General features: G+C 38.9%; 2 protein-coding genes across 3 annotated transcripts in view; one reads left to right on the forward strand and one right to left on the reverse strand.

Moving 5' to 3' along the window:
* The window catches only part of LOC6576446 (proline-rich protein 36), an 81,479-nt gene extending 57,650 nt beyond the window's left edge, over nucleotides 1–23,829 (reverse strand). The window contains exons 1-4 of one of the 2 annotated variants that reach the window (XM_044008498.1): nucleotides 23,387–23,829; nucleotides 21,968–22,549; nucleotides 21,633–21,895; nucleotides 19,900–21,117 (exon numbers count right to left, since the gene is read on the reverse strand). In XM_044008498.1, coding sequence (XP_043864433.1) covers nucleotides 19,900–21,117; nucleotides 21,633–21,895; nucleotides 21,968–22,373 — 1,887 coding nt within the window. In that variant the 5' untranslated portion in view covers nucleotides 22,374–22,549; nucleotides 23,387–23,829. Of the gene's footprint in view, nucleotides 1–19,899; nucleotides 21,118–21,632; nucleotides 21,896–21,967; nucleotides 22,550–23,386 lie in introns of those variants that run through there. The other variant, XM_044008497.1, reaches the window with a different exon arrangement.
* LOC6576447 (mucin-2) lies at nucleotides 14,465–16,301 on the forward strand. Its single transcript, XM_002002401.4, has 2 exons — nucleotides 14,465–14,571; nucleotides 14,629–16,301. The coding sequence occupies exons 1-2, from the start codon at nucleotides 14,527–14,529 to the stop codon at nucleotides 16,132–16,134; spliced, it is 1,551 nt and encodes a 516-aa protein (XP_002002437.1). The 5' UTR covers nucleotides 14,465–14,526; the 3' UTR covers nucleotides 16,135–16,301.
* Nucleotides 23,830–25,877: the final 2,048 nt, after the last annotated feature.

Here is a 25,877-nt window from a genome sequence, read left to right on the forward strand (position 1 = left end):
TGTCCAATATCAGCGTCAAGGCAACCAGGCGCAAAGTCTTCAGGACCACCAAGTAACGCAACTCAGGATATCATCTAGATGGGGGGCGGGTCGTTGATGGCCTGAAGTTTTGATGATGATGATGAGCAGCAGTGCCTGGGCACATGGGTGGGCGCAGGCTGCGCCTGCACAACTGGGGTGTTCCTAATCAAAAATAAATTTCAGCATTTCAAAGTGAAATGGGGAGAGAAAAGCCCGAAAAGCAAAAGAGCTGAAAAAAATTATATATATATATATATATATAAAAGGGCACACAAAGTCGTATTTTTATACGCGTTCACTTGGAATTTTCATTTTGGGTCGGAAAATTGTGTCTGATTTGCATTTACAAACGGGACGGGACAAGAAGGGGTCACCCGCTGGCACCAGGGAAAGGGCTTTGCGGGCCCATGTGAAAGCGGCACATTTTGTGAAAAGGGTTTTGGCAAAACGCGCGCTCTGAATTAGGATTAGATGACGCTACCCATAGCACGGGGGTGACAAAGTGATTAAAAACCAAGGCAAGGCGAGGCACAGGAAAGGAAAGGAAAGGAAAGGCAAGGCCGGGCAAGACACGCTCGGGAGTTGGGCACTCGCACAAGATGTGCCGAAGTTTGCAGGTGAAATGCTGCCTTTGATGGCAGGGTAGGTTGGGTGGGGGTAACGACTCTATAAGGGTTGCTACCCCCACGGTGTCTGACTGTACGCCTATTTTAATTTCAGTTAATTGTGTTTTGCATTTCAGCAAAAACATTCGTATATATTTTGATGGAAATAACAGCAGAAAATCGCTGAAAATTTTCTTCAAGAACAGGATTTTGCTTCTCCAAGGGGGTAGCTAAACTGGAGTGAGGCACACACTGGGGGAGGGATGGGCGAGAGTGGATGTGGAGACTTAAAGGGTTGTATTTAACAGCGAAAGTTGGCAAAGTTACTTTTGAGTAGTTTTTGAGCCTTACAAACGAAAGTGAGCTGAAAATGAGAGGGGTATACCTCATACATATAAACATAAATATATACATATATGGGTATATATGTATTACGACTTGCCAGTCTGAGCAAAGATTGTTAAAAGTACCAAGATTGAAGTTCAAGTTGGCAAAGCGAAATCGTCTGGACAAGTATTACTTATATAAATCAAATTTGTGCTGGTCATGTGTTCAGGTCTTGAGTTGAATAAGAGTTGCGGTTCGTTGCCATTTGGGTAAATATTTCAAAAGAAAGTAGCTGAAATGGGAGTCTGTGGTAATGATTGTTATTAATTTGATTATGTAAAGTCTGTTAGACAGCGCCAAGGGCAAATTAGGTAGGTCGATTAGAGCGATTCGAGAATATAGAGAAATTAACTGCTGCGACAGCAACTTCGTCGCATAGAACGATCGAGTGATCCCCAGAGCCATTGACCTGATTGTGTGATATGATAGCACAGACAAGCCAACTCGCATCTAAGCAAAAAATAATACAATTACTCTGAACAGAAAGGAAATCCATAAGTGAATGGCATAGGCGCCGCAGCTAATGTAAAATTTATTACTGGTTCGCTGTTTAAGACCTAAAGCAAGCCAGGCCAGTTCTTAAAAGTCGTGAGAAAAATAATAAATAATATAAATAAATAACAAATCATATCTCTTCAATAAGATCCTAAATTGATATATCTATGTATATTAATGTATCAATATTTTCATACAATGATTTTTATTATTTTCTTATATTTATTTATTTTTTGTTAATATAGTTTCAATTCGGTATAAAAAATAGTTTTTAAAATTTTATATAAAATATCATATGAACCATTTTGGTAAAAACAAAACACAATTTTACATTTTTATCACGAATTGATATTATATTTTCAATGTATGTGGTTGTTAGATATTTTGATAGCGTTTTTATGGCACATAAATATTATTTAGTTTTTTTTAGACACATTAACATTATTTGATGCACATATATTATGTTTTCCATATTTTTTAAAATAAATAAATACTATATATTCTTTTTATGAATATATATATTTTTCTGACATTCTCATCAAATATTTAATTCAGACTCATTTGAGTTTACAGCTTACAGCAAATTTCAATAAATTTCACGATTTATACAAACATAATTTCTTGGCTACATACATAAATACATATATATATATATTCATATAGATTGATCATAAAAATCTGGCATATTTAAAGTTAATTGAAAATCAAGTTAATGCGTTTAATTGAATGAACGCTGCATATGTTGAGCGAACAACGAAAGTGGGGCGAGGTGGGGATGGGTCTGGCAGTGTAGAACGGACTAAAAACATACACGGGAATGCAATGAAAACAATTATTCAAAAAAAAAAAAAAAAAAAAAAAAAAAGGAAAACACACACGCACACACACACACAAATATAATTACTCACACACAGCGGGCAGTCTGAATGTTGAACTGCGGCGCAATGTGCATATTTATATGTGGAAAATTATATACAAACATAGCACGCACACGCACGCATACATGGCCAGTATATACACACACATGTGTGTAGGTAGCTGTGTGTGTGTGTGTGGGTGTATAGAGAAAATCATAATGATGGCGATGCATCATTGTAGAACAAAAGGCGCTTTGGCAGCGACACGCACACAATAAATAGGGTTGCCACCCCCACACCTTCACAACCACACACACACACACACACATGAGAGCTGCACTATTCTGATGAGGGAACAGCTTTGAGGTATAGGTGTGCGTGTGTCTGTTCTAATCAATGACTTGGCCAGACAATCGATGGCTTTGAGCTGACTTTATGGCAATAGATGGGAGTGAGGTCGACCCATTGTTGGGGTTGCCTGGCGGCCAGCTGGGGAGCTTAAGGAGTTAGCTGGCACCTTTATTGTATGCATAATAATTATTATAGTCGTAAGAAAAAGAGATGGCTAGCAAACTCTTCAAAAATTGAACAGGAAATTTAGTTTCGAGCTTGTTTGTACTATTATAATTATTATTAAACCAGGTGTGCATGGTTATGTTTGTGTGTGTGTCTTCGTGTGCGTGTGCGTGACGCCCACGTCTTGAGGCCTAAAAGTATGCAATGCTATCGATTTACTGCATCGCCCACCACTTTGAGCTCTATACATCCCGCTCTAACGCACGCACTTGTCTTATGTTCATTTTCCATTTTTCTTAAGATGCATTTTGATTACAATTTTGACCAAAAGACACCCACCCACGCACACCTGAGATATTTCTCTTGCATTTGTGTGTATATGTTATGTCTTTGTTGATTTTTAGCTTAACATTTCAGACTGCTTGTATATACACACACACACGTATATTTTGATATATATATATATATATATATATGCATATGCATGTTTGCATGCACATGCATTTATGCACAATTTTTGGGTGTTCTTGTTCTTGAGGGGTTTGAGTAAAATGTCTTAAGAAATTGCATTTTCTTGTTGCCACATTTCAACGTCTTCGAAGTTTTTGTCCAGTTTTATACATAAATGAGCAATTTACTTTGTCATTTGTGCTTCTCTAGCATTTAGATTAATTTGCACTCCAGCTAGTCATTTATTTATATTTGTGAAGCATATATATTGTACATATTGAGAATATTTTGGTTGCCTCCAGGAAATATTTTATGTTAAGAAAATATACGAAATAGAATGTATTCATTGAAGTATTTAAAGAGCTTAATATTATAAATTCATTTTTTTTTTTTTTTTTTGAGAAATTATAAAATGTATTTATTTACAGTTTAGCGCACCGCTACCTAATTGGGAACTTAATCTAAATAGATATTTACAAAAATTTATTTACTTAAAAGCTATATTATTATTAATATTATATGCTATATTTTTGACAATTTTGGAGGTGTTAGGTCAAGACCCGATCCAATAAGTCTATATATATGATATGATATGTAAAAGAAATTCTTATATAACAAGTAAGAAAGCTCTAGTCGAGACTGCTCGACTACGAGATCCCCTGAACCCTTGGAGAAATAGCTATTTCAATCATTTTTCGCGTCCACAAATATTGTTAAAATAGGCACCGAAAATTTTATTAGTAGGTGTAGAATATGTTAATGCATTTCATATTCTATCTCTTTCCATTTCAAGACCCTAATTCAAAGTTTTTTTTTATTTTATTTTACAAAGTTAGCTATAATACACAAGAATATTAAAGCTAAGTATATAATAAGAGCGCTAGCGACCAGGCCTTCGGCTCTAATTCAAAGTTATTCCATTTGCCTTCATCTTATCAATTCATCTTATCAATTCAATTTCTCCTTCATTTTTCAGCTTAAAATTTCCTTCAAGATTTTCACCCTTACATTCGGCTTTGTGCTCTGGCAATTAAAATTAAATATGTGCCCATACGAAAAAAAATATTTGTAATTTTGTTGTGCCCAGTCAGCAGAGCATACTCGCCAGCACACACACACACACCAACACAGACGCATAAACAATGTATGTTGACACCCACAAGTTGAGTTTTCGGCAACCGAAACAGAAACTTAAACCACAAAACTTGCTGCATTTTCTTTGCAAATATATCGTACTCGCTCTTGCACACACACTCGCGCGTGTGTGTGTGCACTAATAAGACATTTTGAATTGTAGGCGCTCTCGCTCTAGCACTGCAGTCGACTCTTTCTAGGCGGAAATGCAAAAATGTGCATTAGAAAAGCCTAAGAAAAGACCTCGCCCCTCCTCCCACCCGTCAAGCATTTCAGAGTCTGCAGTTGCACCAGCAGTGTATGTGTGTGTGGGCGCTGCACATGTGCATGAGCTATGCAGCTTTGCTTGCATTTTAAGAAGCTGACCACACACTGACAGAAACACACACACACATACAAACAAAGGCAGAGTCCAAAATTCTTCGAGTAAAAGTAATGCAAGGCTTGCACATATAACAATCTCTCTGTGTGACTGTGTATGTGTGTGTATGTATGTATGTATGTGTAACCACATGCATTTACCTACACACAGACACACACATGTAGACACACATATATGTACATATATATGTATGTATTGCTGACGTATGTGCACTCTTTGGTCAGTTTTCTTGCAAGAAAATCTAATCAACACACACACACAGAGAGAAAGAGAGAGGGAGACTGAAAGAGTGAGAGAGAGAGAGAGAGCTGGCTGGGGCTGGGTTCTGGTTTCTGGTTTCTGGGTCCTGAGTTCGTTCTGGCCAAACGTTACGTAAACGCAATGTTGAACGAATGAAGTTTTCTGCATAATTCGTATCGAAGGTAGTTGGGGGCGTGGCAAGGCGAAGAAGAAGGCGAAGGCAAAAGCGCAGAGAGTAGTTGTCGCCAAGGTTTGGGTTAATTTCTCTCAAGAGGTTGACGCAAGGCACAAAGGTACGCGCATTTAAATACACTGGGAGAATAAGAAAACTAAATGATTAATTATATTAAGAATCTAGAAACATCTTAGGATATTCAGTGAAATAAATTCGTATTATTTATATTATGCATTTGTATATAAAAAAAAGTTTTATAATTGATTTGTTTAATTCGAAATATATGTAATAACATTTAAAATGAAGAAGGAAATAAATAAAAAAGATAACAAATAAAAGATTATATTTATATAAATACTTTCTGAAAAATAAAGAAAGTAAATTCATAAATATGAATAGCCATCGATAATCGAGATATGTATATAGAGGTTTTTATAATTGTATTTTTTGAGTCTTAGGACTCTTCTAATACTCTGCTAAATATCTATAAAAAATCTCTATTCATATTCATATTTGTATTATTTTTTTTTTTTTTTTTTTTTGACTCAAAATTTAGAAAAGAATTTCCCAAATTTTTCTGTATCAAATTTTAGTAAGATTTCTTCTTTTCACAGCCAATTTCTCAAAGTGCATGCACATAAATGCTTTTAATTTGTGCAGGACACACACAAACAAACAAAAGGCACAATTTTCAAGAATACTCTACACATACTAATGCACACAAGGCCCAACAGGAGCCACACACAACACATATACACACACACACCGAACTCTATGTTTTTTTGATGGTCTGGGGAAATCTTGGAGCAGTGTGCGTCTGTAACTTGTGCTTCCATCTTATCTTTTTACTTGAAAGCCTCCACTTGCCACAGGACGGCGACTACAACGGCAGCCGGAGCCACCGGAGCAAATGGAGTAGCCGTTGCAGGAGCAAATGGCAGCAAAAGGATTGTCAAGGAACGAGTCGCATACGTAAGATCAAAGGCAGACGACACAACGGCAACAACAACAACAACAGCTACAGCTACAGCATCCACAGGAGAACTAGAAATTCAGCTTTACGCATGCATAATCAATGCATTTCTTCTTCCAGAACCGAATGAGATGGCTAGCGACAGAGAGACAGCCAGAGCTAGCTGGACTGTGTGCGGGAGCGAGCGAGAGGGCTATATCATGTTATTTCCCATTTGGGATGGGTCAAACTAATGCCTTGCCCAAAATTTGTTGGAAAGTATAATTCAAGCATTTGGCTAATATGTGTGCATGCTTATGGCTGCTCAGAAATACGTCAACTAATGCTACACCCAGAACGTCTTCTTCTTCGTCATCTTTATCATGGGTAGCTGTTCAAAGCTATGAAGAACTGTTGGCCAAATGGAGCTAAGGAAATTGATGGAGTTTTCTAATGGTCTAATTGGATGCTTGGAGGTAATATAGGTAAATATTAAATAGTTGCTCGTATTTAGAAAAAGGTTTATTTAGAGATGGTTTTATATGTGGGAATGTCAACTTAGTTGCAATTGCTTTGTAATAATCTCTTCAACATAAACTCTACTGAATTTCTGGCATATAGTTACAACTGAAAATATTTTAGGATTTTCGTCATTTAGAATATATTATTTTGGAAAAGAATATTCTCGAAGCCCCAATTTAGTTAAATTTTTGTCAATATATTTAATATTCAACATCAATTCTATGAATTATGAATATCATAATTCCAATATCACAGCTCATCTAATAGGAACTCATTCATCCAAGAACTTTTCTGTTATCAAAATTCACTTGACACTTTAAAATTTGCTTTGTTTTTTTTATTTTTGTTGTTTTACAGCTTTTCTATCATAATTGCAAATGCATTAACTCACGCAATCAGTGAAAGAAAAAAGAAACAAAAGCTTCTGACTAAATTCCAATAAAAAGCAATTACAAATCAATCAAACAACGCATCAATTACAACAAAAGCTCAACCGCAAACAGTTATTGAATGGCCCAAAGATATGAGTAGTCCAGCAAGCTCTTACTGTCCTCTCTCTTACTCTCTCCGTCCATCTACCTTCGACCCTTTCGCTTCACTGACTTCACCAAAAAAATTCGACAATCCTTTGTCACACAAATAACAAGGGAGTGCAGCAAGGAAAGAAAAAACAAACAAAAAATCTTTGCAGTTAGCATGCAAAATCAAAAATCATTCGAGTTACACATTGCGTGTGTGAGTGAAGGGAATAGCAAGCGAGTTGTTGCATCTCCTTTCTGTGCCACTTTTCAATTGATTTCGCAAAAGTCGTAAATTCCTTTGGCTCTGGGCAACAACTTTCGCTTGTCGTTGCGTTTTTATTTTGTTCCTGTGTTGTGCTTTGTTTTGCTTTGCATTTTGAGCGCGAGTTTTGTTGGTTTTGTTTTCTTTTATGTGTAAAAAGTGTTAAAAGTAAAAGGCGAAATTCTCATAATGTTATTCAAAGCCACTGCGCGTATGTGTGTGTGTGTATGTATGTGTGTGCGTGTCGCCACACAATGAAAGGCATCCATAGTTGAGCCCGACGCGAGTTGCTGTTTCTCTGTCTCTGTCTCGTTCTCCTGCTCGTCTCGTCTCACAGCACCTCGTGTTTGTTTATTTGCATTTCCGCTTGAGTTGCAGGCTACTCTCTCTCTCTCTCTCTCTTTCTCTGTGTTTGTCTGTGTGTGCACGAGGCTCAACAGGTTGTTGTCTCCGGCTCGGCTGTTTTGTTGCTTCTGCTGTTGTTATTGCTGGCATTGTCATTGAGTTTTTTTTGCTCGTTTTCTAGTTTCGTCTTTTTTGTTGCTTTCAAACACTTTTGCCTGCGCATTTCTTTATGTGTGCGTGCGTCGTCGTCGTCAGCGTCATCATCGTCATCATCATCATCATTGTCATCTTCTCTTTGTGCGCTCTTTCTCTCTCACGACATGAACGCTGCGCTCTCAGCAGCAGCATTTTGACGGCGATAGCAGCGGCGACTGCGACGCCGACATGCCGCTCGTTTTGTGTTGTTTGTTCGCCTTGTTTGTTTATTTGTTTGTTTTGCTTCACTTTTTGTACGCTTCTTGTTGCTGCGACTGCGGCTGCTGCTGTTGCTGCTGCTGCTACTACTTCTGCTTCCACTTTTGTGCATAATTTCTTCGTTTGCTTTTTGCACTTTTATATATGGGCGAAACTCAAGTTTTTCTTTTACTTTTGCTGCAGCAGCCAAAAACGAATAAAACACATTTGCCAAGGACGTTAATTGTTTTGCTTCTATTTTCTTTTTGTATATGCGAGACTCGCTGCATGTGAGTGCCAGTGCAAGTGCGAGTGAGAGCGGCTGTGCGTGTCTTTTGACTTTTATTTTTGGCATGTTTATGTTTGTATTTTTTTTGTTTATTTGATTTTTTTTTTTTTTTTTTGTTGGTTATTGCCGATTCAATTTGCGTGCACTTTGTGGTCGTTTTTCTTTCCCATATTGTTGTTGTTGTGTTCTGCGTGGCCTTGCCGTTATTTTCATTTCTTTATTTCTTTTATACGCCGGCAGCACGTCTCGGTCTCACTCTCTTTCTCTTCCTTTCGCATTGTTTACTTGTCCGGCTCTTCACTTTGCGACATAAGTGGCGCTTAATTTATCAATTTGCGTTTCGCCAAAGGAATTCATTATTTGCCAGCTCGTTCTGTCTCTCTTTCTCTCTCTCTCTCTCTCTCTCTTACTCTTTCACACACACTCTCCCTTTGCTTCATCTCCTGCTATGCTCAGCTGCTTTTCGTGCTGTGTTTAGCATTGTCTGGCTTAAATCCGTTGTTTATTTGTCATCATCATCATCATTGACATTGTTATTTTTATCGTTTTGCTTTTATTATTGCTGTTGCTGTTGTTGTTTCGCATTTAACGGAAGCTCAATCGTTTGCAATGCAATTTCTGCTTTCTTTTTCTTGCCGTTCGTCCTAATCGTAGGTAAATTGCTTGTTATGAGTGAGTTCTTTGAATGTGGGTGTGTGTGGGTATCCCAATCAGAAATCACTAGAAATGCTCATGGACTATAAAGAGAGAATGCGTGCAGTAAATGCTTTAGCTGTAGTTCTTATTCTATTTCTTTCTATAATATATGTATCTTTGAGAGCTTAGCTCAGTTTTGAGGCCCTTTCTTCAAATATTTGTGTGAATAACAAACAGTAACTAAAAGAGAAATAGAAATTTCAGTAAGAAAGGAGTAACCCATTCTCTGTCCATATTAATCTCAATTAGTGTAAAGTGCTCAAATCTAACCTCAACGAAATGTGTTAAGTTGCATGTAAATCCCCGGCTATCTCTAACCATTCCAAGTAATTAAAACGCGACTCACTGAAAAGCCAAAATAAGTAATTGCCACCTTGTTTGGCAACTTTCAGGGCTCATCAGCAAACAGAGGCAACAAAAAGAAAACAACAAGAGACAACGCACAAAATTGACAAATTAAAAGCAAGTGAAAATTCCGCTCTAACCAGCAAAATTACAAAAAAAAATATAAAAAAAGAGAAGAAAACATAGCTGAAGGACAGGCTATCCAAAAGGAAAACAAGCCGGGCACACAATTAAGCAGAGCGAAAGCAAAGCAAAGCGAAAGAAAAGAAGAAATTAACGGGAATACCGGCTCAACAATTAGAAAGAAAAAACGGGTTCAAGAAACAATCGACAAGTCGGGCGGGGGTGTTGGGCGGGGGACTTAGAGCTTGTTTCGTCCGCACTTTCGGGCTGCGCAATTATGATTATGGGTGCGTCTGCCCTCACCTCATTTCCTCAACCAACCCCCGCCCCTCTATATCTGACCAAGCACCCCTCATAAGCACACTTTAATTGTTTTTTATTTCCATTGCTTTTTTTTGTGCTTTCTTTTGAGGGTTGTTGCCCAGTTGCCTGGACGGAAATTCATTAGAGCATTTCGCTAAAGATGCTGAGACGGAGGCTGCGCCGAGGCTGAGGAGCATGTCAAAGCAGTTGCCAAGACGTTTTCTCTTGGCTTTTTCTTCTGCGCAAAAATTGCAATTCTAACAAAAACCGTCCACCCCATCTCCATCTCCATCTCCATCCCCATCCTCATCCTCATCTCCGTCTCCATCGCTACATCTCCAGCTGCCCTTAGCTCAGTGGACAATTGTCTCTGCCAGGCGTCCATTTGGACGCACCGTGGCTCTGGGTGCGAGCGGGGCACAGCACAAAAGGGCTTCGCATCCTGTGCTGGCGATAAAAAATAAGGACCGCTAGCCAGGCGAGCAAACATAAAAATGCGTTCGCCCTGAAACGGCTTGGGCGGGGGCGCCTGCTTGACTAGTGGACTGGCGGACAGGCGGACGAATGGGCGTGGACGGACAGGCACCTAAAGCAGAAAGTAATCAACCCACACAGACGCACTCTCAAATACACACCCACCCACACACACACACACATAGAGACAGACAGCGAAGGAAGGACAGCGCATAGCTCGCTCTAACCAGACCCCAATCTCTCACCCCAGAAGCCACCCCCTTCGCTTGACTCTCCACCTCCAGCCCCATCTCCACCTCCACTCATTTGCACAAAACACACCCACAACTTGGCAGCAGGAGTAACTTTTCCATACACTTGACGAAAAAACCCAAGTACTTCAGTTGAGTGGATAGCCAGCCATTGAGGGATCTTCTTAAGGAAGAACTTCAGGAAATTCTCAGGAAATTTCATATATCGGGAAAAGACAATAGAAAAGAGAGAATAGAAATTAAAATGAACATATCTTTTATATTTCAAATTTGATTGAATATTAAATATTAATAGAATGAATAAGCAGATATTGACGGATTTCAGGGAATACTTGGGAAATTTGGGAAGTAGAAAATATAAAAATTAAAATTCGAATATTTTTGTTAACACAAATTCCATACACTTTTATTTATTATTTAATTTATCTATTCATATATTGATTTATGTTCTCTATCGTAGGCAAGTGTATTTCATATTCAATGCAACTAGCAACAGCTCCCCTTTCGTCAAGTGTTTTCCTTCTTTTTTTTCCATCATTTCTGCTTTCTACGTTTTCATATTGGAGCTTTGTGGAGTGTAGGGGGAGTGGTAGCCAGTTGGGCGCTAAGAGGACGAGCCCAGCCCTGGTCTAGGGGTTTCGTTGCGAGCATTGTTCTTGTGCCGCCATGAAAATTAATGAAGAAGTGCCCGACCCATGTTCCAAACGGTCCTAAAACTCCGCTCGGTCCGCACACAGTCAGACTGACATGCCCGAATCCCACGACGCGGTCAAGGGTGGGGTGGCTAGGGGAAGGAAGAGTGGTGGAGGGGGAGGGTGTTGGTGGGACAAGGCACCCTAAGCTCCATTCGTCGTTTTATTTTTCTGCCTTCAACTTCTAAGGGTGCGTGCCTTACTCTTGGCCAACTCCTGTGCACTCCTCTAAAACCAAGCCAAGAAATATTTTCTTTTTTTTCTCCTTTAGTTTTTCTTATACTTCATCCTCATTTTCTCAATTTTTACTGAAGAAGTCCCACATTTATGCGGACTCTTTAATTATTTCTAGCGCACAGAACATTTTTAATTAAGCTACTTATTAAAGACCAGATCTAATTCTGCTTAAGGGATTAGAAATCAATTTTGCATTGAGGGAAGTCTATCGAGAAGTATTTTTAACATTCAAATTACTGTTGAAATTAGAAAATTTTTTGAAGTCATAATGGGAGTTGCAAATGAAGAGTTTTACCTTTTCTAGAAAATATCATCATGAAGTTTTTTAGAAATATTTTTGGCAGCAAGTTATGAAAATGTCAAAGTAATTGTTTGAGAAATTGATAATTGAAACTGATAAGTATTCTTTGAGTTTACAATTTACACAAAATTATTGCCTCCAATTCTGAATATCTTGACTGAAAAGAACTAAATCTCTTAGCTTAGTTTTCTTAATTTCTATTTTTAAAATATTTTTTGACATTTATTTGGGATTCTTCTGTAATATCGGGCTTTTCAATTAAACAAATTTTCGACAAATATCAAAAACATATTTTTCTCTTCTGATCCCCTTAGCTAAATAAACAGATCTCCTCTAGCAAATATTGCGTTTTGAATAGACTTTAATTTAGACTCGATGGGTCAAAAAAAGGCACATAGAAAATACAGGGAGCTGGCTCTTTTTTCCATTTTTGTTGGACCACAGACAATGTCTACGAACGAGACAGATAAAATGGCAAATGTGGAATGGCAAAAGGCAAGAGAAAAACCAAAAAAAAAAAGAGAAGAAAGGAACAGAGAAAAAAAAAACAAAAGGCGAATGTTTAAAACGAGAAACGATTTGAGCAAACAAACGTCGCATTGGTTAAGCCAAGCCCGGCAGATAGGATAGTCGCAAAAAAAGGACACACACGTCCAGGAGCGTAAGAGTGTGAGTGTGAGTGTGTGGGGGTGTGCAGGTGTGTGTGTGTGCCGAGAACTGTCCACGTTTAGAGGTGCTTGCCGTTCCGTTTCCAGTTGGTTTCTTTTTTTTCGGATGGCATACTCATGCAATGGCCGCTAGATGGCGCCAGACGTGACGCGACCCCCACAGAGAGTGGGAGAGAGGGGGAGGGCGTGGGGTTGTAGTAGTAGTAGGTGTGTGTGTGTGTGTGTGTTTGGGAGGCACTGATGACGACGCCTTTGCTTTTAGCTTGATTGCCAAGCCTAGTTAACTGTAAAGTTTTATAACTTTGCCCGGCTACCAAGGACTACCCGACACCCTATGCCCTACGCTTCCCACTACACGCTACACCCTTCGCATTGCGGGTGTTAAAATCGCTTGGTTTATTACACGCGCCAACACAGCCCACAGCTGTGCGGCCCACACACACATACACATACACACACACACACACACACATTGTCCCGTCCTTAACAGCAGCGACGTCACTCGACCCTTTTAAAAAGTCGTCAATACTTGGCATGCTCACCCTACACTATCCCAACCCCAGCCCTGGCCAACGCTACCCTAACCCCATCTTGAGCCCACGTCCGATGCCCGCCTGCACCTCTGGTCCGCCCACTTAGCGGCTCCTGTGTACCGTGCAACGGCCTCTGAACTTTGCCAGCGCCAACGAGGACAGTCGAAGGACGAGTCACAGACCGACGCCCAGGCGTCTATCAAATTCCAATTTCGGTCCGCTTTTTCTACACCCTGTATGGCTTAGCAAGATGGGTATGCTATACGACTGTACTTGGTGGTAAGCGGAATGCATAGGGTATATCAAAGACTTTTTTAGTATTTGTTATAAAGTCCTCTATATAGAATAGAGTAGCGGTAGCCTAATGATGTCACTCACTTATATAAAACTCTTCTCTTCCACATTTCCCAGAATACATTCTACACTTTAAATTTCAGTTATGTACAGGGCATTTGTTAGTCATGCACACCCTTCTGACGCTTCTACTTTTATGTTTTTTCTTTTTGTGCCTCCACCAACATTCAAAGTTTATGGCGTCTTTTTAGCGTAAATCCTGCATGGGTAACCGGCAACTGGCAACTGGCAACCCGTAACCCCTGCAGCTAACCTAACTACGCCCCACGCCTGTCTCCCTCTCAAACTACCCTGTGAACAACCTTTTTACTGGGCCGCCACTGGACCTTTGTCTAAGGTCCCAGGACAACCTTCCTAAGCCACAGACAGCATCTTCTATATTTTTTTTATATCCTTATATAAAGGATTTCTAGATTTGGAATGGTTAGGGGTGTTCCTGTTTCCTGTTTAATTTGCACCCAAATTTGTTTTGGGTTTCTTTTTTAATACATTTTCTACATTTTTATATGTTAATGAAAATGTTTGAAATGGTTGGAATTATATAAAATCCGAATATATTTATTAATATATACATTTATTTGATTTTATTATAGAATAAATATATATACTCGTAGCTATTAACTTTAATTTTAATTTTTTTATGGAATAGAATTTTCCAGGAAATTCTGTTTAATTCATAGTCGAGCAAAACAAATCGAAAGGGAATATATACGAAAAGAAATATATATATATATATATTTATATATATAATTAATTTTCTCATATATATATATTCCAATCAGTTCTGAATTTGCCCAGAGGCTTCGATCAGAGATAACCTCAAGAGAACAAGTTTACGCTCATCTGATTTTACTCAATTATATATAGATTCCATCATAGCTATCTATTCGATCGTCGCTCAGCTCTCTCAGCTATATAGCTATATAGTAATTCCTCAATCGGGAGTTTATTTAGTGGGCAGCCGCTGCAGTGCTGATCTCAGTTTCGTTTCAGCACTCGCAGCATGAAAGGTGCAAATTATTTTCTGCTCTGCCTGTTGGCCCTGAAGGTAGGTCAGTTTGTATTTAATTGAGTGCGCTCAATGACGTCATCCTGCTTATCTCAGCTAAGCGGCGCAACGAGCAGCAGCAGCGGGACTAATGATACACCCAGCGTGACTTTAACCCGCCAGGCCATCGAGCTGGGAATGGAGCCAGCGGCATTGGGAGAATTGTGGAGAACCAAACAGCCGGTGATAGTCAGTAAGCCGGACGCACAGGGTCAGCTGCATACGACGACCTACACACTCTCGTCGGATGGCCAAATCATAAGCAAGACTTCCAGCCAGGACCAACTGCCGTCAACGACGCCCCCAACGCCCCCGACGCAGTCGACGCCCAAGCCCGCGGTGAATCCTCAAACGGATTGGGAATACTTGCCATCGAGCGTGGGCAATCGGCGCACTTTCACCCTGGGCAGTAATTCGCCATTTGACGAGCATTGGCCAAGTTTTCGTGGCTGGCCTAGCTTTGACTTCCCAGCGGGCGTAGCACCGCAGACAACTACCAAAACCGAGAAGGATGATCAAGGACGCACGGTGACCACCACGATCAAGACATATCGAGGACCTGTGGGCAGCGCCACCTGGTCAGCGGGCTCAGACTTGAAGCCGAACTGGCCCAGCTTTGAGTTCCCGACGGGCATTGTGCCGCAGACAAGCACCAAAACGGAGCAGGATAATCAGGGCAACACGATTACGACCAGGACACGCACATACAGTGGGCCGCTCTTTCGCACTTGGACGTCGATTGGAGGCGATGCTGGAGTAGGCTTGCCAGCCAGCTGGCAGCCATCTACTCCTGCCCTATTTGATCAGGGTTTGCCGCCATGGTTCAAGAATCCAAATTTCGTGACTGGATTAGATGGAGCGGCTGCTGCACCTGGAGCTACTGCACCTGCACCTGAAGCTGGAACTGGATTTCTTCCAGCAGCCGGAGAGCTACCCAGTTTAGTGCCAACGAGTACAGTTAAGCCCGTGCCGCTGCCCACGCCGTTTCCCTTCCCGACCCGACAACCGCAAAGCAGCGATTACCCACCCCTGCCCACAGCTCCGCCCAAGCCGTTCGACGAGCCTCTCAAGCCGGTGACCAACATCAATCTGGACGAGCTGCCCGCTACAAAGATTAGCTATCGCAGCAACTTCAACTCGGTTGAGCCACCAAAGACCGCCGAACTGGAGCCACATGTGAGGGAGATGCTGAATCGTGGCGGCATCACCGACGACGACATTCAACGCGCCAAGGACCTAGGCAACGACGTGGTGCGCACGCGTGTCCTGCCCGATGGCAGGATAATCAAGACAACGGTGCGCGTTAACAACTTGACAGGGAGTGCACCACCAGCAGCATTTGCACCACCTGCACCACTTGCACCACCCCCGCCACGGGATAGCGCAATCGAAAACTTTCTGTCTCAGGTGCATCTGACGCCAACGGACATTCGCAATCAAAACGGGGAACTGGTCAAAACGATTGTCGACCAAAATGGACGCGTCTTGAGTGTCAGATTTGTACTGAGCGATGTGAAGGGTGACGAAGGCCAAAGAGCAGCTCAAGAGCAGCCAACCAAGTGAAAAAGTAGAGTGAAAATACTGAAGTGAAGTGTGTGACAATTAAAATACTAAACATGTAAATGAATATATATAATATAAATATATATGTACAAAGTTGTAAACAAATTAAATGCCTATGTGAGCTTGTATCAATAAATGCTTATCAGCGCGGGTTTGGCCCAGAGCAAGTCTAAAACTGTTTGATTACATTCAGAAAAACTATGAATGTATTAAAGATTGCCAGACTAGGAATTGTCTTATAAACAGAACATAGAAATACACATAAATCTAAAAATATATATATCAGCACAGAGAATATAGTAAATGTTAAAGTATATTTTAGTAAATATATTTCAATCATTTATTAATCATCATCAATATAATCCCAACTCAGTAAATATATATAAGAATATATATTTTTACTATATTTATATCAGGCTGATATATTTTTATACCCTGAACTAGGGTATAATGGTTTTTTATATAAATATATTTACTATATATTTATATATATATTTTACAGATTTATATATTTGCATTCTTTGTTCTTGTTTAAAGCTAAAAACTTGATAAATGTGTGTAATAATATACTTTAAAAAATTTCAAAAAATATTATTTGAGACAATTTTACATTGTAAAATGGATGGACTTGACCTTGACTCGAATGTCTAAAGACAAATCAAAGCAATAAAAACATATATACAAAATCATAGAGATAAGGTGAGGGAAGCTGTTGATTCTCTTTAATCTAATATATGAATTGTTGGTTTCAGTAAAGAGATAGACAGAAACAAAATCTGGTAAATATATTGTTCAAGCTGGTAAAGTTTTCCCCATATATCGAGCTATTTAATACATAAATAATTTTATATACCAATCAGAAATATTTCAGACTTTGTCAAATTTCTCTGACACAAAATAACATATCATTGAATAATTTAAGCTTATGAACAATAAAATTATACATATTTTCTCTTAATAAATTGATTGTGATTACAATAAATTCTTCGAGAAATTTCATATAATGGGATCAGAGTTTAAACATCAAAATTTTAGTACGTATAATTGAAAACAAAAAAATGATTATGAGTTCCATATATATTATTTTATATTTAGCATATATAAATTAAATAATTAATCCATATAATTACTTACCGCACCTGTTGGGAAAAAGGTAACACCTGTACTATCAAATACTATGCAACTACAAAAAGCAGTCTAAAATAAACTAAGCGCATGGAATTTTCAATTTAAATAAGCATTCTAATTTATTACATATTTCTTCTTTCATTTTCAGTTTTTGCTAAATGTAAAGAGCAGAAATATTCGTTTAACACACAAAATAAAATAAGCATTAAAATTTGTGTTTTTGTCTAATTTATTACATTTTTTTTTTTCTTTGCTGGACTTGCGCTAATAACTGAGCTGGAAAATGAAAAAAAAAAAAGAGAAAAGAAGGAAAACAAAATAAAATAATATAAAATGCAATACAATGAAAAAACAATTAAATACTAAATAAAAAATAAGCAAAATACAACAAAAGCATTCGCATTAGGCGTGTTACAGCGTTATTAAAGCATAAAAATAGATTGCATCAAAAATAATAAAAAAATAGATAAATATAAAAAATAAATTAAACAGGAATTCAATTTAAATTCCAAAAAAAAAAAAAAAACAAACAAATTCAAATAAATAATATAAAAAACTATTGCGTAATTTTGCATTTGTTGTGGCCGAAAATTGTTGCTGTTGTAGTTGTTGGAGATTTTGGTTTTTGTTTGTTTTATGTAGCATGGTTTTGTCTCGCTCTCTCATTAGCTCATTTACATTGCGATAGATGCGTTAGATTTATAAGCCAAGCATGTCATAGAAAAAAGAAACTAAATTAGTAAAAAATTTGTTGTCGATCATTTGTAAAGTACAAAAATTTCTTAGATAATAGAATTTGTAAAAATTAAAACTAGGTTTTGAAACATAAGTCTATAAAAAATAATCTTCGAGGTGTCCGAAGTTTTAATACCTTTGCAGAATACACAAGAAGAGTCTATAATTTTGTTAACTGTAAAAATTATTTTCAGATTTTGCATCAATCACTCACTTTTCATAGTTTTTATTTCCCATCCTATTCGTTGGATTATGTGGATTTTGTGAATTTTATTCGTCATTTTTTTTGCAGCTCACTCACTCACACTCACATATTGACTACACTATTTATTTTGGAGTATAAACAGATAAAATATAATCGAAAACAGCTGCGTTAATATTATTATTCTCAATTGAGCACATTTTGTCAGCGCAGTCCCTAAATAATCAACTCTCCCACTCATACCGCTTAAGCGACTGACGCGTTGTTAAAAGGAGCTCAACTTCCTCACACGAGCGCAGTTTATCGTCTTCCATTATCCATTTGAAGTACACTCATTTAAAGCGAGATCAAAAATAAGAGCGCAAAAGACAACTGATGCTAAATCTCTCACTCACACAGTACCAAGGGCCCGTTTGTCACTCGCACACGTATACAATCCACACGTTTTGCTCAAGTGTGTAAATATGCAGAACGAGATCAAAACACACAAAGAACGTGAGTGTGTGAGTGCGCTGTCTTGACGCTCTCAATGGCTACTCAACGCAACAAATTCCTACCTAACAGCTCACCCGCTCGCACTCATATATCGAGCCACTATGAATTCTGCAAATGAAATGCTCCTTCTCTCTTACTCTCAACAGAAATTCGGATTCTGTGTATAAATACGTGCAGCTAGATGCTGAGACGCTGAGATGCCATATTAATACATACACAAATATATATTGACTGTTACGGATAAACTGAAGAGCAGTAATTCGCTTTGCCATTAAACAAACAAACACAAATTTAATATTGTGCACTCTGCAAGGGTATACACAGATTATAAAAAAAAATGTTACGCTCAGCTAAAGGCGTTTAACTAATTAAAAAGCTTTGCCTACGAATACTTAAAAAAAACGGTAAGCAGAAAAAATATTATTATTAATCTATTACAAAGGACATAAATATTTGAAAAATTTGCTTGCATATTTGATTTTGCTTAATTCTGCGCATTTCATTATTGAAATGAATATGTATATAAATATAATGTATATAAGTATATAAGCGATTTTTTTCTATTTAATAAATATTAATATGCGCCAAAGGCATTTAAATTGAATAAAAATTTAATATAAAATGGAAAAAATTGTAAATTGAGTTTTGTATAGAATAAATAGTGATTTGTAATTCGTTGTTTGTGGCAATAATATTAAAATTTAGATAAATGTATAAAAAGTGGGTAATTGTGAAATTCAATAAATAATTATGAAAACAACCATTAAGAATCAATTGTCATGGTAATGATAGTATAAACATTATATAAATAATATTTTAAGAACTTGATTGCAAATGTGTAAAAATACTTATATGATAAAAACATAATAGAATATTTGCAAATTTAATAAAAAAAATGTATGTGTATATGTATAACTGTGACGTCATGTTGCACGTATAGATATGCACATTATTATAAATGTAAAGCATGTGGAAATTGTATAAGAAAGGGAAAATGAACACAATATAAGAGATCATATTTGGGACGATTTAAATTACATAAACTCTTCTAGCTGCTGTAAAGCTCTCTTATAAAGCAGCTCTTATAATTTTCTATGATCTGTTATCGTACTCTATCCTCATACATGTAGAGTGTATGAAAAAGGTTGACTTCTAGCTCTTATAAAATAGTGCCTATGCCTGCCTCCTGCCCTCTCTTTTAGTTTCTATAGCGTATATTTGAAATCTTTACTCACCAGATTATCGAAGCGCAGAGCATCCTCGTCGCTCAGGCCCATGCTGCGAGTTAACTGTAAATATGTGGACGTTATTGGCTTGAGTCGCTCCAGATCGAGTGGCGGCAACGGCTGCTGCGTCGAAGTGCTGCCGGCACCGACGCCGCCGCCGCAGCCGCTTCCGCCTCCGCCGCCACGCAGCAACACCTGCGGTATACGCAGATCAGCTGACAGGGGCAGAGGCAGCGGCAGTGGCAGCGTCTTTGGCGGACTGGGCAGCTCCAGCTTGAGCGGTGCAGCAGAAAGAGGCGTGGATGTGGTCGGGGGCTGGCCGTTGCTGGAGCTGGAAAATGAAGATTTCGTTAGATTGATGGGTGTATGAGGAGCTGTTGCCGCGGCTGCAGCTGAGGCGGTGGGCGTGACCGTGGGTGAGCGTGCACCAGACGAAGTCGCCTGGGGAGGGGAGGAGCTACCGCCAGCCGGCGTCGCCTTGCTGGCTGTAGTGGTGCTAGTGGTGGTAGTGGTAGTGGTGCTGCTGCTGCTGCTGCTACTGGTGGTGGCTGGTGCTGTTGGATAACTGAGACTCTGCAGCAGGCTGCTGCCGTAGAGGGGCGGCGCTAAGACCGGTTGAGGCAGCAGCGAGCCGCCAGCATAGAAGCGTCTCATAAAATCGTAATAGCGGACAAGATTATCTTGGGACTTGAGCAGCTGCAAGTCGAGGCCGGGCAGCTGTGGGCCGGCCGGTGGTGGAGCCTGTGGCTCCAAGGGCGGACTTAACGGACGCTGCAACTGGGGCTTGACTCGTATCTTGGGCACGCCCACCTCAACGGATGCCGCGGCAGCCGCCTCAGCGAGCGGCGCAGCGATGGGACTTGTTGGGGGCGGTGGTGCAATGGCATCCAAGTGGCTGGCACTGACGCTGCTCGCCGCCGCACCACCGGCGGTGGCAGCCGCCAGCGCTGCATGCGCCTTGAGCTCGGCGCTCGAGTGACGCCGACGCTTGGCCGTGGGCCCCGCCTCCAGGGAGCTCTCCGTGTGCGAGGAGTAGTTCAGATAGGCTTCCACTTCCGAGGAGCTCTCGTTGCCGGCCAGATCGTCCTTGGAGGCGGCCGAGGGCGAGGAGGGGCGCAGATTCTTCTTGCACTCGGGGCAGATGGTCAGGAACCGAGTGACTGCCTCGCGGGGCAGAAATGCATATGTTTCGGTTATCTGAAGATGAGGGTAATGGAGAAAATATAAGTCGTACTTGTAATGTAATGATTATTGCGATGATAATGGTGTTGCTAATGCTAATACTACTTCTAAAGCTATTGCTATTGCTAATGCTAATGCTAATGCTAGTAATAATGCTAATGCTAATGCTAATGATAATGATAATGCTAATGCTAATTTTAATGATAATGCTAATGATAATACTAATACTAATGCTAATGGTGATGATAATACTAATGCTTATTCAAATGCAAATGCAAATGCAAAATGGTAATGCTAATGCTAATGATATTGCTAATGCAAATGCTAATGTTAATACAAATGCTAATTCAAATGTTAATGCAAATGGTATTACTAATAATAATGCTAATGCTATTACTAATGCTATTGCTTAAGCTATTACTGATGCCCAATGCTAATGCTATTACTAATGCCCATATAAAAACTAATCCTATTGCCAATGCTAATGCTAAAACTAAATATTATGATTCTGGCTCATACGCTACACTCACAATGCGATAGGTGCGCTTCTGTCCCGCGTGCATGCCACTGCGTCCGCCCAGCTCCATGTGCACATTGTAAATGATGTCGAAGAACTCCTCAACGCAGGCCACCTTCCGGTAGATGCGACGGCCAAAGTCCTTGCTCTTGGAGGCAGCGAACAGATCCACAGCGCCGGGATTGTCAGAGAGCACAGCCGTGCTGGACAAGGGCTCGCAACGACGTCGACTGCCAGGCGCTTCCTCAAAGCCCTCTGGACGTTTGGTCGTAAAGCCTGCGGGAGAGTAAGCGAAAGATGCAGCTATGAATAAGTATTGGGAGAGTCTCCTTCAGTCCGTTGACTCACCCTTTGTCTTCACCCAGAAGCGAAACTTGGAGCTGTCTGGTCGGCTGTGCTCTTTGCCCTCGAGCGCCTTCAGGATGCGCACCTTCTTGCGCAGCGTTATCGTCTTGGTCTTTGCCTGATCCCCGTAGGTCTTGAGCGCCCACGGCTGGAACAGCTCGTAGATCACCTCTCGCTCGCTGGCCAATTTGCTCAGCGACAGCGGCTGGTGCTCCGGCGGCTGCTCACCCACCTCATCCACATCCGCATCGTAGGCCGTCTCCGTCTCCACGTCAGGCTCCGTCTGTTCAGATTGCTCCTCATGCTCCTCTATTGCATAGAGTTTGCGCTTCTGGCCACAGCTCGAGGACTCTGCGGACGAAGCCTGATCGAGACTGGGCTTACGATGCTTGCCATTGGACTGATCCATGGGAGCTACAAGACTCAGAGGACGTTCTACTCAAATAAAAAAAACTCTTTTGATCAGGGCAAAGTCCAAGCGATAGAGCAGCACATTGAGTGAACAGGGAATATTTGAATAGATTTCGGGATGGGATTTCTAGAATATTGGGCTAAGCGGAAAATTAGATATATTTCTTCATGGAGCTGTAAAGAGGCGGAAATATATGGATTAGGCAAATCTTTAGGGAACTCAAAGTGCATATTGTATAAAACATAAAATATTTTAAAATATAAAAATAAAAATATCAAACAAAAAAAGCATTTCATTAGGGCAAGAAATTGAATCGATATAATAAGACTAGATATATTTTTAACCATGATTTTATATGAACTTTAAGCACTGCTAATGCGTTTTGTGATCTTTTTGAATATATTTTAAAATAGTTTTCAATTAAAAATAAAGTTTTTATAATTGATTTATGATTTGAAACCATTTGATTTAAGCACTGAAACGAAAGCCAAATGAAATGTAACGAGTTTTTCGTTCAGTTTGAGTCTATCATGTAGGGGATAGATTTCAAACATTTTTTTGTAATATTCATTTCAATATGATATGAGTCGTTGCTCTTTTATAAAGCAATATGAATTCTGAAAGTTTTTTAGACTTAGGCTAAATCATTTCAATATTTTGAGGTAAAAGTCACAGAATTGGTTTTAGTTATCCTTAAATGGAACATTCTATAGCATAGAAGCTTTTAAATTGTATTTAAGCACATATTCAAAGAATTGTTTTGAAAATTTTGCTAAGTCGAGCAACAAATTCATAAATATTCTAAAACTATTTAAGATACTAGTAATTCGCTTGACTTTTCACTGCACTGAATCACGTTTTAACATTTTTTATATGAAATATATTTTATATTTAGTTAGTTTTAATTATTGTTAATTTTATACAATTCTCGAATTTCCTTAAGAAAATCAGGAAAGCTTCTCAAACTCTTTGTCTTTAGTTGATCTTCACAATCACTATTTTTCACTTACTTTAACGAAAAATTCCAAGAAAACAATTTTTTTTAAACAATTCATGCAAAATTAACAGAAAATTTAAATTTAAACGAAATTGATATAGAAAAACAAAACAAAACGCGACGAATTTCTCGTCCTCTAACAGCAAAACCAACAACAACAATAAAAAAGTGCGCGACGCGACCGAAATGAAGTTTCAAACACAACTGATCTGATGGGCTGATGGGCCATAGGAGAGAGTCCAGTCCAGTTGCTCAAGGATGCTGAGTGGATCACCAGACAGCAGTCGAAGACAGGCTGCCAACCGGTTCACCCGTTGACCGCTCATCTTTGAACTGCCCAAGTCAAGTTAATGAAGGCAGAAAAAAAAAAAAAAAGAATACACAAGTAAAAGGGGGTAGCTCAGCAAGTAATCATGTCTATACATTACAGGGTATGCGCCTAACCCTTAAGCCTACCTCAACAGTTGCGCAATTGCTAAGGCTAAGGCTAAGGCTGAGGCTGAGGCTGGGCATGGGCCAACCCAGTGAGAGCGCTCACTGCGAAACGTCTTTTGCGCTTTTTAAGAAGTGCTCACTCTTGCTCTCTCACTCTCACCTCACTGCTCACTCCCTCTCTGTCTCTCTGAAACCCACCCTCGTGTTAGCTAAGCATATTTTGCATTTTTTCATTGCATACTTTTCGCTGCGAGTGTCTCATATTTCTTTGCATTCAAATATTTGACGCTCTCTCTCTTTTTTTATGCTTTTGAGACGCCCGCACATGTTATTTCCATTCACCGCCCTGCCACACCCCCACGATGTGACGCCTGTTGCGCCTTTTCGTTAGCCTTGAAGCTGGCATTGTCCTTGCTTAGCTTTCTTCCTGTTTTGTTTACTTTGAAAGTCACGAGGATGTTGGGGTATTATTGGTGGTGTGCGTTGAAATTAATTGGTTGATTCAAAGGAAAAGTATGAGTTCTTAACTAGTTTTTATAATTTAAAATTACATTTAAATTTACTGATAATTTTTAAAAATGTGTGTTTTTTAAATATTTGTTTTATACATTTAAACAAATCTAAATAAAATAAGAGTTGCACAAGCAAAAATCCTTCGGCAAATTTGCAATGCTCCCTGGTATATGCGTACCAGGGACATTGAAAAAGATCTCAGGGTCCGCAAAGTTGGAGACGTTATGCAAAAGGTAGCTGCTAGCTACCTTACAAGACTCGAAGGCCACCCAAACCCTTTGGCGAGAAGACTTAAGAAAGCAGCCAGAAAAAGAAGACTGAAGAAGTGCCATCCACAGGACCTCCCTGCGAGGTTCCTATAAAAATGTATCAAGTCAAATTGCATGTGATTTACGTAAAAATTGTTATGGTTTGTTGATGTTTTTGTTAATTGTTATATTGTTATTGTTATGAAATTTCTGTAGTGTGTACTGTAAATAATTGTGTCTTTATGTTCAACTTGTTAAGCTGCCAATTAGGTAGTAAAAAGCCTGTTTAAATAATTAAAAAAAAAAAAAAAGTTTTATACATTTCTGCTTTATTTTATTTTGGAAATGCTTTCAATTTATTTTTTATAAAATTAAAATTTTTTTTATTAAATATTTATTATTATTATTTTTATTGTTTTATCTTATTATTATTTATTTATTCGGTGTAGATTGGTAATTGATATTAAGTACATGCCTTACTTTTAATTTAATTTAATTCGTTTACAATACTTTTTAAAACAAAGTAATTTACATCACTTATTTTTCTACTTTATAAAATGACTTTATTATTCACGTTCACTTTTTGTCAGACTCATTTCATGCTTTCATATGGTCAATTTAATTTGGTTTACAGTCAATTTATATCTGTCACATTTATGGTTTACAATTTTTTATTTATTTCTGTGTTAACAAAATCAACTTTTGGTTTTCCTTATTTATTTTTATACCCTGAACCCATTGAAAATGGTATGCAAAGGGCAGAAGGAGGCATGGCATAAAGTATATATATTCTTGATCAGCACGACGAGCTGAGTCGATATAGCCCTGTCCGTCTGTCCGTCCGTCCGTATGAGCGCGTCGATCTCAGGAGTTATAAGAGCTAGAGAACTGAAATTGGACATGCATACTCGTGTGTACCAGACGCAGTACAAGTTATAACTTTTTTATCGAGAATAATCGAAAAATGAATTTGGTTTTTTCAGCCTAAATTGAAACTTTTAGACCTAGAGACTTCAGATTTACTGTGTATATACAGTTGATCGATACGAAGATTTCAAGTACTAGAGACTTGTGCTTTGGTATGTACACACGTTTTCACCATATGATTACGCTTCATTAAGATTGTATGTCTACAAAAGAAATTATTCAAAAAGTAAGTTCTCATAACATTGCCCACACTGCAGCGCAGCCCATATTACATTCAATATTCTTATCATCCTATTGATTCCTTCCCTTATTGCCATTAAATAGTAAATTCTAATATTAATATTGTATTAATTTACTCAGTTTGAAAACAGTTTATATTTA

Source organism: Drosophila mojavensis, unplaced genomic scaffold, assembly GCF_018153725.1.
Source record: "Drosophila mojavensis isolate 15081-1352.22 unplaced genomic scaffold, ASM1815372v1 contig_36, whole genome shotgun sequence".
Classification (NCBI taxonomy): Eukaryota; Metazoa; Arthropoda; class Insecta; order Diptera; family Drosophilidae; genus Drosophila; species Drosophila mojavensis.